This window comes from Stenella coeruleoalba (assembly GCF_951394435.1).
Source record: "Stenella coeruleoalba genome assembly, chromosome: 12".
Taxonomy (NCBI): Eukaryota; Metazoa; Chordata; class Mammalia; order Artiodactyla; family Delphinidae; genus Stenella; species Stenella coeruleoalba.
Genome location: NC_137158.1, coordinates 89,732,873 through 89,747,548, shown reverse-complemented (window position 1 = coordinate 89,747,548; position 14,676 = coordinate 89,732,873). Strand labels below are relative to the sequence as shown.

The 14,676-nt window shown below is 43.4% G+C and overlaps 2 protein-coding genes across 2 annotated transcripts in view; one reads left to right on the top strand and one right to left on the bottom strand.

Annotated features, from left to right (window-relative positions):
* Positions 1-2: 2 nt before the first annotated feature.
* Positions 3-1,505, bottom strand: LOC307195019 (UPF0669 protein C6orf120 homolog). The gene is made up of 2 exons (XM_079938638.1): positions 1,211-1,505; positions 3-955 (listed from the first exon to the last, which is right to left on the bottom strand). The coding sequence occupies exon 2, from the start codon at positions 909-911 to the stop codon at positions 357-359; it is 555 nt and encodes a 184-aa protein (XP_079794764.1). The 5' UTR covers positions 912-955; positions 1,211-1,505; the 3' UTR covers positions 3-356.
* Positions 1,506-5,291: 3,786 nt separating this feature from the next.
* The window catches only part of WDR27 (WD repeat domain 27), a 36,690-nt gene continuing 27,305 nt past the window's right edge, over positions 5,292-14,676 (top strand). Inside the window, 3 exon segments of the mRNA XM_079939623.1 lie at positions 5,292-6,236; positions 8,248-8,371; positions 8,547-8,639. Coding sequence (XP_079795749.1) covers positions 8,292-8,371; positions 8,547-8,639 — 173 coding nt within the window. The 5' untranslated portion in view covers positions 5,292-6,236; positions 8,248-8,291.

Genomic DNA, 14,676 nt, shown 5'->3' with positions numbered 1-14,676 from the left:
CATTACATTTCAGACTTGCTTTTAGTTAACTCTTCAACGCTGACACTTTGTAACTTCATAAGTCACTGCAATCATGTTTAGTCAGCTGACAAACTAATCAAAATGGGGTTTAAACATTTTATTATGCACATTCCTTCTACAGGAATTTTGATGTTTAGAGAGAAAATAAATACCGTGCTTGATGCTGTTCATACTGCTGGGGTGACTGAGGTAACAAACTGTATGGCTTTATTTTTCCATCCCCCATCTAGGAAGGGTAACCAGAATTCCAACCAGGTACAAGTAGCTAGGTTCACAGCGAACTGCACTCAGCTTCACAGATTAAGGGTATTACACTCCACAGTAGGTTCAAAGAATCAGAAAAGAATTTCAAGTACCAATTTCAAAATACTAATTAATATCGTCCAAAGAACAGATTCCTCTTCTTGAGATGCATCTTCTGGAGCATAAGCCTGCTTCCGACTCGTATCTGTACCGTCTGAATAAGCAGTCTCACCGAAGGGGTGCTGTTCGATCGTTGTATCATAATACACTTTCATTTCAAATTCACTCTCGTGGTGAGATGGATGTCCATAAATCCCTATTCCCACGGGGCGCTGGAAGTGCGCTGGTATGAAAACCACGTCCTGGCCACAAGTGACAGACTGTAACTCGTAGTCATCAAAGCTCGGGTGCAGGGTGCTATCGGATACATACAGGTCCGCATCACCTTTCAAGCTCTGCATCTTAAGAACTATCTTTCCCTCATGATTTAACCTCAAATAGCTGTAATTCCCAGCTCCTATCTGACCCTGAACAACGTGCAGAAGGATCCATTCTTCTGGAACTTCCTCCTCGTCAGAGGCGTTCAACGAGGAGACAGCCTGAGATGCCAGAAGCAGCAGCAGAGCGCTCTTCCACGGAGCTGCCATGACTGGGGCGCCTAGTGCGGTGCCTTCCTCATCTGTGACTTGTCCTGCGGACACACGACAGCGGAAGGACACGCTGAGCGCGTCCGGAGCCGCAGACTGCGGGCGGGTCCCGGCCACCTCGGCGGCCCGCCCCGCCCCCGGCCCGGGGAGGGGACCCGCGGGGAGGAGGACGCGCGCGAAGGCGGGGCGGGAGGGGCAGAGGAGGGGAGTGGGCCGGGGACCCACAGGGCGCGGGGTCGGGCGGAGGGTCCGCCGGGGTGGGCGCGGGCGGCAGGTCCGGTATCCGCCCCTGGACTCACCTCCACTCCCCGCAGGCGCCGCGCCGGGAGCATGAGGACCGGGCGGCCGAGCCGGGGGAGCCGGAAGTGAGGCGCGCCCGGAAACAAGGCGTCGGGAGGTGGCACGGCGCCCGGAAGTGAAGAAAGCCGGTAGTTGGCCGGCGCCCGGAAGTGAGGCAAAGCCCGGAAATGGGGTAGGGCGTAGACTCCGGGTTCTCGCGAGAATGGCGAGGTGGTGAGGGCGCCGAGCTGCGGGGGCTCGTAACCAGGGCGACGGGGGCGGGGCGCTGGCCCTACGCCGCAGGGTGCTCACCTGGATTGCGCGTCCACTTGGTGAGTTCAGCGTCAGGTCCCAGAGGGTCCCCAGGTAAGAAACAGGTGCGCCCGAGGGACCGTTGTCCGGGCGCCTGTTACCTGTTCTCTCTTTCTCTTAACTGTGTTACTTCTCGAAATGCTCCTAAGAGAGGCTTCAGACTGAAGTTGTATTTATATTCCGCATTTATTTTGTTAATTTGGAATATGGTGTTAATGGACGCCTGTTGGCCATTGGAAAAGATTCTCCCAAGAAAGATTATGTGCATTTTAGTATCACACTTTCGTGTTGATTCCAATTCCTGTGTTTCATTTTAGAACTTAATGAATCACTTTTGTGGAAACAGGTGGAGTGTAAATATTAAAAACAGGCAGTGACCCTTGTGCTCCTTTCTACAGAACCTGAACTCTGCTAAGTAGCTACAAGATGTGGGTTGGTCATGTTGCTAAGGAGATTGTCATGTGTTGGGTGAAAGAATATGTCTGTTGCCGCATTGAATAGTTACATTTGCTGTCACCTTTGGGCATGTAAAAGAGACATGACAGACTTAAGGCTGATTATTTTGGGGGGGTTGATTTGCCTGAAGTTAGGAGAAATTGTATCCAGGTGGGTAGTTACTGGTTTGGGTTGATGATGAGATGGCACTAGTGGACCTCAACACTTCCTCCTGCAAGAAGTATCTGGTTACATGTGACACCCGCTGAACCGGGGCTGTTCCAAGTTTAACATTTTCCTGTCAAGAAAGCATATCAGACTGGAATACAAGGGAGTGTGTAGGTTATAGAGATACATCTGGATCTGTTTTAAATCATTGGAAAAGATTGACTTTAAAACTTTAGCATCATTACTGCTATTGGTAGTCAATGATTTGTGCTTGCCTAACAAGTCATGGTGGTGTGGACTGAAAAAAAAAGCACAACCTAAAAGCTGAGAGTTATGTTTTATTCGGTGGACATTCTGAGGACTTCAAGCTCAGGAGACAGGACTCTCAGATAGCTCTGAGGGACGGCTGCGAAGAGGCAAGGGGGAAGCCAGGATATGTAGGAACTTTTGTAACAAAGACCAGGTAGTTGGAACATCAAAAGATTACTGTTAATTAGAGAAAACCAGATATCTCAAGTTAAGGAATTTAGTGCTTTTCTATGTATGGGAAGGTGCAAGAGTCTGGACTCACCGAAATCATTCCTTTGATATGCACTTCAGCTATCTGGGGCCAGTATCCTGTGTTTTCTCATCCTGAGTCCCCTCAGGGTGCACCGTTGGGATGCTGTAATGTGACGGTTTGATGGCTGCAACATCCTGTGTTTACTGATATGGCAGACAGCTTTCTTCATTCACATGGCTTAGAAGTACAAAATTCGTGTTTCAAGAACCACAGGTTTGTGAAATCAGGCTTTACTCAGCCTGACCAACAGAAAGAGTGTATCAGTTTTATTTTTAATTAAAGCAGCTAAATATAAAGAGTAGTAATACCTTTTAAAGTGTTTAATAACTTAGGAAAGGACTTAAAGTCACGGGAATGCCTGAGTATAATTTGGTAGTGTTCCCATACCTCCGTGATCAGCCATTACTCCATTTTTATACTAGTTCTGTCCTCAAAGTAGCTAGAATTAGAACCTGTCTCTGGTTCTGGCGAATGTGTAGAACTTTATATTTTCTTTTGCTACAAAGTAAGCCATTAAGGGTACTTTAATTATGGTGCCTGTGGGCACTCAACCTGCTGTCTGACTACCACACTGTGTTTTCCTAACTCAAGAATAAATTGGCACATCTCTGGCTGGCTTAGCTGCTAAAAGAGAAAGATTATGATCTTTTTTACTCAAAGTGGAGTAGTTTTCTCTTTCTAAAAAATATACATATACACATTTATACAAATGAAAAAAAAAAGGAGGTGCGCAAGGTTTTAACAGTGGTGCCCCTTGTCTTTTTTTCTAGTCTGGATTTTCTAATTTTGTGCAATTTACATGCTCTGCTGTATCAGTGAAAGGGTCTTGAATATACAGCCTCTAGCTGTCTGGGATTTACTGACTTAACTTTAAAACAATGGTCTCTCTAGCAGCCACTGTCTCCAGATTTTCCTAAGGTGCTTCTGTAGCCTGAGATACACGAGAACCTTATTAAAACTAACTGTAGTGTGTCCTCTCAGACTTGTTCCTGTGATGCGCATACTGGACTCTTACATTGATTTTCCTCGGGGGAAGACACAGCAAGGAGGGGTGGTAGGGAGGGAAAGGCCAACTCTATTATTTTTGCATTGTTTAAATATTTTGCATTGTATTGCTTTTGTACATGAAAAGGGTTAAACGATTTCTGTCGGTGTGGGTAGACTAGTGCAGAAGCACAGGACCCTGACAGATAATAGCATGCTCCCTGCCTACAGGGTCCTTGTGGCTGTTCAGGCCGGATGTCACTCCTCAGCATCTCTCCCCTGGTGGTTCCCTCCTCAGTAGGCCCTCCAAGGCCTCTCCACCTAGCCAGGGGGTGGGGGGAGGGAAGAGAGTCAGGTGGGAGGGTTTTCTGGGCTGGGCTTGTAAGTGGCCTACATTGCTTATCCCACATACTCCCTGCCCCTGCTGCCCTGGCCAGAACTCAACCGCGTGGTGGCACTTAGCTCCAAGGAAGCTGGGTCTTGTAGTTTCCAGAAGGGAAGGGAATGGCTCGGGGAACAGGGGCAGCCTCCGTTATCTGACTAAAGCCAGGAGTCCGCTTCGGCTCCGAGCCCACAAGCAGAACCCACCTCCCCGGGGCACAACCTGGGCAGGGCGTCCAGCGGGACACAGAGGACTCCCAGCATGCACTGCTCTCCCCGTCAGCCCCGGACGTGGTTCCTCAGGGCCCAGCGACCCATGAACTGCTCCCCCTCCAGAGACTCTCCCCTTCCTAAGGGAGACAGGGCCATAGCAGTGCTGAAATCGGGTGGAGTGGGTGTTGGAGGAGTTTCCCAAGTGGACCCTGACTCTGCTGCCTGGGGACGGGACGGCTGTTTTCTGAAGCCTTTGGTCCTCCCCTCAGACCTTCCCCTCCATGGCCTCGTGTAAAGTGGTCTGTGAGGAGGGGGCTGCCGTGGTCCCCCTCCTGCAGCCGTGAAGACGGGGGCCCAGAGACGCTCAGTCCTAAGCAGTCAGCCGTCGTGCCTGCTGTGCCCTTGCTCTGGCCTCCTGGCTCTCCCAGGAGCACGTGGGCTCCTGGCTCTGTTCGTCCTGTCAGCTCCGCCTGCCAGCCGGCAGCTCTGCCTCAGTCCCGCCGGGTGTGCTGTTCGAGCCCCACTTTTTCTTTTCTTCGTGCGTACTTGCTCTCTTGTCTCTCTTGAAACTGAATGGCTGAGACCTGTAGGTTATGTGGAACTAAAGGCTTGAGTGGGAGGGTAACCATCCTTGACCTGACCTTCCCGGGAAGGCGGAGTCTAGATAGTCCCTGGTCTCTTTGGAGCTTTGAGGGGCAACCCATTCCAGTTTGCCTCCCTGAAGCCCCCAGGCTTCTGGATACTTTCTGTTTCCACTCGTTTCTGCTTGCTTGAGCCAACTTTAAGTGTGGGCTACCAGTGCTGGTCCTTTCCCATCATTTCCTTGAGGGCTGCAGGATCAGAGAGAGGGGTCTGCCTTCCAGGTCATTACAAAGTGGAGTTTAACCAGATGCTCCGTCACCGTGGACCACCTGCATACCGTGTTCTGGTGCGTCTGGGCGGGCTTTTGCAAATAATCTCACGTTTCAGTGCCTGACACGGTAGAAGTTCGTTTCCTGCTTTTCACCACTCCAGCCCAGTGCTGCTGGTCAGGTGACCCCTACTGGGTAGCAGCTCAGGTGACCAGTGCTTTCCACTAAGCGCCCTCTCTTGGTGTTCCGGTGGACGGAGGCTCGTGCCGGTGGGGCCTAGCCTGTGCGTAGGGCTGCAGCTTCTCCCTGCATGCAGCTGGGTTGTGCGACTTCCAGAGAGGCCGGGAAATGTGGTTTGGCTGTAGGGATAAAGTGGAAGGGGTTTTTTGGTGAAAAACTAGCAGGAGAAGATGGAGTACTAGGAGGCCGCGGAATTCGCGTCTCTGCACAGCCAGGGCACCTACCAGGCACCGGTGGGGGACCACGGACACCAAAGGGGATGGGAGGAACCCCGAACGACTGGTTGTTTCAATTATAGTTTTATTTTTCCTAATATATTTTTTATCTTTCTAATTTTATTTTGTTTTCTATTCTTTGATATTGTACTGCTTCTTTCCTTCTTTCTTTCTTCCTTTCTTCCTTCCTTCCTTTCATTCTTTCCTTCCTTCCTTCCTTCCTTCCTTCCTTCCTTTCTTTTCTTTCTTTCTTCCTTTCTTTCTTTCTTTCTTTCTTTCTTTCTTTCTTTCTTTCTTTCTTTCTTTCTTTCTTTTTCTTTCTTTCTTTCTCTCTCTCTCTCCCCCTCCCACCCTCCCTGTCTTTCTCTCTCTTTCTCTCTTTCCACAAAGCTTGTGGGATCTTGGCTCCCAGGCTGGAGGTCAGGCCCGAGCGCCTGTGGTGGGAGCTCCGAGTCCAAACTGCTGGACTGACAAGAGAACCTCAGACCCCAGGGAATATTAATTGATGTGAGGCCTCCCAGAGGTCCTCATCTCAGCACCAAGACCCGGCTCTATCCAACTGCCTGCAAACTCCAGTGCTGGATGTCTCAGGCCAAACAACCAGTAAGACAGGAATACAGCTCCACCCATCAGAAAAAAAAAAAAAAGAAACGACAGAAAAATATGTTACAGACGAAGGAGGAAGGTAAAAACCTACAAGAACAAATAAATAAAGATGAAATAGGCAAGCCACCTGAAAAAGAATTCAGAGTAATGATAGTAAAGATGATCCAAAATCTCGGAAACAGAATGGAGAAAATACAAGAAACATTTAACAAGGATCTAGAAGAACTAAAGAGCAAACAAACAGTGATGAACAACACAATTACTGAAATTAAAAATACTCTAGAAGGAATCAATAGCAGAATAACTGAGGCAGAAGAACGGGTAAGTAAGCTGGAAGATAAAGGGGTGGAAATAACTGCCAGGGAGCAGAGTAAAGAAAAAAGAATGAACAGAACTGAGGACAGTCTCAGAGACCTCTGGGACATTAAACACAGCAACATTCGAATAATAGGGGTCCCAGAGGAAAAAGAGAAAAAGAAAGGGTCTGGGAAAATATTTGAAGAGATTATAGTCAGAAACTTCCCTAACATGGGAAAGGAAATAGTCAGTCAAGTCCAGGAAGCACAGACAGTCCCATACAGGATAAACCCAAAGAGAAACACACCAAGATACATATTAATAAACCATAAAAATTAAATACAAAGAAAAAATATTAAGAGCAGCAAGCGAAAAGCAACAAATAACATACAAGGGAATCCCCATAAGGTTAACAGCTGATCTTTCAGCAGAAACTCTGAAAGCCAGAAGGGAGTGGCAGGACATACTTAAAGTGATGAAATGGAAGAACCTACATCCAAGATTACTCTACCCAGCAAAGACCTCATTCAGATTTGATGGAGAAATTAAAAACTTTACATACAAGCAAAAGTTAAGAGAATTCAGCACCACCAAACCAGCTCTACAACAAATGCTAAAGGAACTTCTCTAGGCAGGAAACTCAAGAGAAGGAAAAGACCTACAAAAACAAACCCAAAACAATTAAGAAAATGGTAATAGGAACATATATATCAGTAATTACCTTAAATGTAAATGGATTAAATGCTCCAACCAAAAGACACAGCCTGGCTGAATGGATACAAAAACAAGACTGGTACATATGCTGTCTACAAGAGACCCACTTCAGACCTAGGGACACATACAGACTGAAAGTGAGGGGATGGAAAAAGATATTCCATGCAAATGGAAATCAAAAGAAAGCTGGAGTAGCAATTCTCATATCAGACAAAATAGATTTTAAAATAAAAACTATTACAAGAGACAAAGGCACTCTATGATGATCAAGGGATCAATCCAAGAAGATATAACAATTATAAATATTTATGCACTGAGCATAGGAGCAACTCAATACATAGGGCAACTGCTAACAGCCACAAAAGAGGAAATCAACAGTAACACAATAATAGTACGGGACTTTAACACTCCACTTTCACCAATGGACAGATCATCCAAATTGAAAATTAATAAGGAAACACAAGCTTTAAATGACACATGAAATAAGATGGACTTAATTGATATTTATAGGACATTCCATCCAAAAAACAACAGAATACACTTTCTTCTCAAGTGCTCATGGAACATTCTCCAGGATCATATCTTGGGTCACAAATCAAGCCTTGGTAAATTAAGAAAATTGAAATCATATCAAGTGTCTTTTCTGACCACAACACTATAAGACTAGATGTCAATTACAGGAAAAAAATTGTAAAAAATACAAACACATGGAGGCTAAACAATATGCTACTAAATAACCAAGAGACCACTGAATAAACCAAAGAAGAAATAAAAAAATACCTAGAAACAAATGACAATGAAAACACAACAACCCAAAACCTATTTGATGCAGCAAAAGCAGTTCTATGAGGGAAGTTTATAGCAATACAGTCCTACCTCAAGAAACAAGAAAAATCTCAAATAAACAATCTAACCTTACACCTAAAGGAACTAGAGAAAGAAGAACAAACAAAACTCAAAGTTAGCAGAAGGAAAGAAACCATACAGATTTTCGCCTCAAAAGGGATGTTTTCCTGGCTGCATGATAATGGGTTTTAAGCTTTTTCTCACTTATTTATAATAGCTCTCTAATTTTTAAGGATAGTGGATAAAGAATGTCACCTGCCATCCCAGTAAACAATGAATGTTGTCTGCCATCAAGCCATCTGCCACGGTGCACCCTGAGGGGACTCAGGGTGGGGAAAACCAGGGTACTGGCCCTAGGTAGGTACGGTGCATACCTAAGGAATGATTTCAACGAGCCTAGACTCTTGCATCTTCCTATATATATAAAAGCACGAAAAGCATTAACTTGAGATGTCTGTTCTTTGTGATTAGCAGTAATCTTTCGTTGTTCGACTACAGGTTTCTTGTTCGTTTGTTTTGTTTTGTTTTTCAGCAAAAACTCCTGTATATCCTGGCTCTTCCCTGACCACTTTGGAGCAGGTCCTCAGACCCATGTGAGAAGCTGCCTCCCAGGCTATAGTCCTCAGTAAGTTCCCTGAATAAAACTTAACTCTCAACTTTTAGGTTGTGCGTTTTTCTTCAATTGACAGGATGTTGATTCTTTGTCTTTATTGTTTCAGATTTTTTCAATACTTTTTGTTTTTTATTTTATTTTATTTTTGAGTTTTTATTTTTTTATACAGCAGGTTCTCATTAGTTATCCATTTTATACATATTAGTGTATACACGTCAATCCCAATCGCCCAATTCATCCCACCCCACCCCCACCACCACCACTTTCCCCCCTTGGTGTCCATACGTTTGTTCTTTACATCTGTGTCTCTATTTCTGCCTAGCAAACCAGTTCATCTGTACCATTTTTCTAGGTTCCACATATATGTGTTAATATACGATATTTGTTTATCTCTTTCTGCTTACTTCACTCTGTATGACAGTCTCTGGATCCATCCACGTCTCTACAAATGACCCAATTTTGTTCCTTTTTATGGCTGAGTAATATTCCATTGTATATATGTGCCACATCTTCTTTATCCATTCGTCTGTCGATGGACACTTAGGTTGCTTCCATGGCTATTGTAAATAGAGCTGCAATAAACATTGGGGTGCATGTGTCTTTTTGAATTATGGTTTTCTCTGGGTATATGCCCAGTAGTGGGATTGCTGGATCATATGGTAATTCTATTTTTCGTCTTTCAAGGAACCTCCATACTGTTCTCCATAGTGGCTGTATCAATTTACATTCCCACCAGGAGTGCAAGAGGGTTCCCTTTTCTCCACACCCTCTCTGGCATTTGTTGTTTGTAGATTTTCTGATGATGCCCATTCTAACTGGTGTGAGGCGATACCTCATTGTAGTTTTGATTTGCATTTCTCTAATAATTAGTGATGTTGAGCAGGTTTTCATGTGCTTCTTGGCCATCTGTATGTCTTCTTTGGAGAAATGTCTATTTAGGTCTTCTGCCCACTTTTGGATTGGGTTGTTTGTTTTTTTTACTATTGAGCTGCATGAGCTGTTTATATATTTTGGAGATTAATCCTTTGTCCGTTGATTCGTTTGCAGTATCTTCTCCCATTCTGAGGGTTGTTGTTTTGTCTCATTTGTAGTTTCCTATGCTTTGCAAAAGATTTTAAGTTTCATTAGGTCCCATTTGTTTATTATTGTTTTTATTTCCATTACTCCAGGAGGTGGATCAAAAAAGATCTTGCTATGATTTATGTCAAAGAGTGTTCTTCCTATGTTTTCCTCTCTGAGTTTTATAGTGTCCAGTCTTACATTTAGGTCTCTAATCCATTTTGAGTTTATTTTTGTGTATGATGTTAGGGAGTGTTCTAATTTCATTCTTTTACATGTAGCTGTCCAGTTTTCCCAGCACCACTTATTGAAGAGACTGTCTTTCTCCATTGTATACCCTTGCCTCCTTTGTCATAGATTAGTTGACCATAGGTGTGTGGGTTTACCTCTGGGCTTTCTATCCTGTTCCATTGATCTATATTTCTGTTTTTGTGCCAGCACCATATTGTTTTGATTACTGTAGCTTTGTAGCATAGTCTGAAGTCAGGGAGTCTCATTCCTCCAGCTCTGTTTTTTTCCTTCAAGACTGCTTTGGCTATTCGGGGTCTTTTGTGTTACCATACAAATTTAAAAATTTTTTGTTCTAGTTCTGTAAAAAATGCCACTGGTAATTTGATAGGGATTGCATTGAATCTGTAGATTGCTTTGGGTAGTATAGTCATTTTCACAATATTGATTCTTCCAATCCAAGAACATGGTATATCTCTCCATCTGTTGGTATCATCTTTAATTTCTTTCATCAGTGTCTTATAGGTTTCTGCCTGCAGGTCTTTTTTCTCCCTATGTAGGTTTATTCCTAGGTATTTTATTCTTTTTGTTGCAATGGTAAATGGGAGTGTTTCCTTAATTTCTCTTTCATATTTTTCATCATTAGTGTATAGGAATGCAAGAGATTTCTGTGCATTAATTTTGTATCCTGCAACTTTACCAGATTCATTGATTAGCTCTAATAGTTTTTTGGTGGCATGTTTAGGATTCTCAGTATCATGCCATCTGCAAACAGCAACAGTTTTACTTCTTCCTTTCCAATTTGTATTCCTTTTCTTTCTTTTTCTTCTCTGATTGCCGTGGCCTGGACTTCCAAAGCTATGTTGAATAATAGTGGTGAGAGTGGTCATCCTTGTCTTGTTCCTGATCCTAGTGGAAATGCTTTCAGTTTTTCACCATTGAGAATGATGTTTGCTGTGAGTTTGTCATATATGGCCTTTATTATGTTGTGGTAGGTTCCCTCTATGCCCACTTTCTGGAGAGTTTTTATCTTAAATGGGTGTTGAATTTTGTCATAAGCTTTTTCTGCATCTATTGAGATGATCATAAGGTTTTTATTATTCAGTTTGTTAATATGGTGTATCACATTGATTGATTTGCATATATATTGAAGAATCCTTGCATCCCTGAGATAAATCCCGCTTGATCATGGTGTATGATCCTTTTAATGTGTTGTTGGATTCTGTTTGCTAGTATTTTGTTGAGGAGTTTGGCATCTGTATTCATCAGTGATATTGGTCTGTAATTATCTTTTTTTGTAGTATCTTTGTCTGGTTTTGGTATCAGGGTGATGGTGGCCTCATAGAATGAGTTTGGGAGTGTTCCTTCCTCTGCAATTTTTTGGTAGAGTTTGAGAAGGATGAGTGTTAGCTCTTCTCTAAATGTTTGATAGAATTTACCTGTGAAGCCATCTGGTCCTGGACTTTTGTTTGTTGGAAGACTTTTTTTTTTTTTTTTTTTGCGGTACGTGGGCCTCTCACCGTTATGGCCTCTCCTGTTGCGGAGCACAGGCTCCAGACGTTCAGGCTCAGTGGCCATGGCTCACGGGCCCAGCCGCTCTGCGGCATGTGGGATCTTCCCGGGCCAGGGCACGAACCTGCGTCCCCTGCATCGGCAGGCGGACTCTCAACCACTGCGCCACCAGGGAAGCCGTGTTGGAAGACTTTTAATCACAGTTTCAATTTCATTACTTGTGATTGGTCTGTTAATATTTTCTATTTCTTCCTGGTTCAGTCTTGGAAGGTTATACCTTTCTAAGAGTTTGTCCATTTCTTCCAGGTTGTCCATTTTATTGGCATTGAGTTGCTTGTAGTAGTCTCTTAGGATGCTTTGTATTCCTGTGGTGTCTGTTGTAACTTCTCCTTTTTCATTTCTAATTTTATTGATTTGAGTCCCCTCCCTCTTTTTCTTGATGAGTCTGGCTAATGGTCTATAAATTTTGTTTATCTTCTCAAAGAACCAGCTTTTGGTTTTATTGATCTTTGCTATTGTTTCTTTTTGTTTCTTTTTGATTTTTTTCTGCTCTGATCTTTATGATTTCTTTCTTTCTACTAACTTTGGGTTTTGTTTGTTCTTCTTTGTCTAGTTCCTTTAGGTGTAAGGTTAGATTGTTTATTTGAGATTTTTCTTGTTTCTTGAGGTAGGATTGTATTGCTCTAAACTTCCCTCTTAGAACTGCTTTTGCTGTATCCCATAGGTTTTGGATCGTTGTGTTTTTGTTGTCATTTGTCTCTAGGTATTTTTTGATTTCCTCTTTGATTTCTTCAATGATCTCTTGGTTATTTAGTAACATACTGTTTAGCCTCCATGTGTTTGTGGGTTTTTTCCCCTGTAATTGATTTCTAATCTCATAGCATTGTGGTCAGAAAAGATGCTTGGTATGATTTCAGTTTTCTTAAATTTACTGAGGCTTGATTTGTGACCCAAGATGTGATCTATCCTGGAGAATGTTCCATGTGCACTTGAGAAGAAAGTGTAATCTGCTCTTTTTGGATGGAATGTCCTATAAATATCAATTAAATCTATTTGTTCTATTGTGTCATTTAAAGCTTGTGTTTCCTTATTAATTTTCTGTTTGGATGATCTGTCCATTGGTGTAAGTGAGGTGTTAAAGTCCCCCACTATTATTGTGTTACTGTCAGTTTCCTCTTTTATAGCTGTTAGCAGTTGCCTTATGTACTGAGTTGCTCCTATGTTGGGTGCATAAATATTTATAATTGTTATATCTTCTTCTTGGATTTATCCCTTGATCATTATGTAGTGTCCTTCCTTGTCTCTTGGAACATTATTTTAAAGTCTGTTTTATCTGATATGAGTATTGCTACTCCAGCTTTCTTTTGATTTCCATTTGCATGGAATATCTTCTTCCATCCCCTCACTTTCAATCTGTATGTGTCCCTAGGTCTGAAGTGGGTCTCTTGTAGACAGCATATATATGGGTCTTGTGTTTGTATCCATTCTGAGAGCCTGTGTCTTTTGGTTGGAGCGTTTAATCCATTCATGTTTACGGTAATTATTGATATATATGTTCCTATTGCCATTTTCTTAATTGTTATGGGTTTGTTTTTGTAGGTCCTTTCTTCTCTTGTGTTTCTTGCCTAGAGAAGTTCCTTTAACATTTGTTGTAGAGCTGGTTTGGTGGTGCTTAACTCTCTTAGCTTCTGCTTGTCGGTAAAGCTTTTGATTTCTCTGTCGAGTCTGAATGAGATCTTTGCTGGGTAGAGTAATCTTGGATGTAGGTTCTTCACTTTCATCACTTTAAATATATCATGCCACTCCCTTCTGGCTTGCAGAGCTTCTGCTGAGAAATCAGCTGTTAACCTTATGGGAGTTCCCTTGTACATTATTTGTCATTTTTCCCTTGTTGCTTTCAATAATTTTTCTTTGTCTTTAATTTTTGTCAGTTTGATTACTATGTTTCTTGTCCTTGGATTTATCCTGCCTGGGACTCTCTGTGCTTCCTGGACTTGGGTGGCTATTTCCTTTCCCGTGTTAGGGAAGTTTTTGACTGTAATCTCTTCATATATTTTCTTGGTCCGTTTCTCTCTCTCTTCTCCTTCTGGGACCCCTATGGACCCCTATGATGCAAATTTTGTTGCATTTAATGTTGTCCCAGAGGTCTCTTAGGCTGTCTTCATTTCTTTTCATTCTTTTTTCTTTATTCTGTTCCCCGGCAGTGAATTCCACCATTCTGTCTTCCAGGTCACTTATCCGTTCATCTGCCTCAGTTATTCTGCTATTGATTCCTTCTAGCGTATTTTTCATTTCAGTTATTGTATTGTTCATCTTCGTTTGTTCTTTAATTCTTCTAGGTCTTTGTTAAACATTTCTTGCCTCTTCTCCATCTTTGCCTCCATTCTTTTTCTGAGGTCTTGGATCATCTTCACTATCATTATTCTGAATTCTTTTTCTGGAACGTTGCCTACCTCCAGTTCATTTAGTTGTTTTTCTGGGGTTTTATCTTGTTCCTTCATCTGGTACATAGCCCTCTGCCTTTTCATCTTGTCTATCTTCCTATGAATGTGGTTTTAGTTCCACAGGCTGCAGGATTGTAGTTCTTCTTGCTTCTGCTGTCTGCCCTCTGGTGGATGAGGCTATCTAAGGGGCTTGTGCAAGTTTCCTGATGGGAGGGATTGGTGGTGGGTAGAGCTGGCTGTTGCTCTGGTGGGCGCAGCTCAGTAAAACTTTAATCTGCTTGTCTGCTGATGGGTGGGGCTGGGTTCCCTCCCTATTGGTTGTTTGGCCTGAGGCGACCCAACACTGCTTCTACCTGGCTCTTTGGTGGGGCTAATGGTGGACTCTGGGAGGGCTCACGCCAAGGAGTACTTCCCAGAATTTCTGCTGCCAGTGTCCTTGTTTCCGTGGTGAGACAGCCACCCCCCGCCTCTGCAGGAAACCCCCCAACACTAGCAGGTAGGTCTGGTTCAGCCTCCTATGGGATCACTGCTCCTTCCCTGGGTCCCGATGCGCACACTACTTTGTGTGTGCCCTCCAAGTGTGGAGTCTTTGTTTCCCCCAGTCCTGTCGAAGTCCTGCAATCAAATCCCACTAGCCTTCAAAGTCTGATTTTCTAGGAATTCCTCCTTCCGTTGCCGGACCCCCAGGTTGGGGAGCCTGACGTGGGGCTCAGAACCTTCACTCCAGTGGGTGGACTCCTGTGGTATAATTGTTCTTCAGTGTCTGTCACCCACCCAGCAGTTATGGGATTTGATTTTATTGTGAT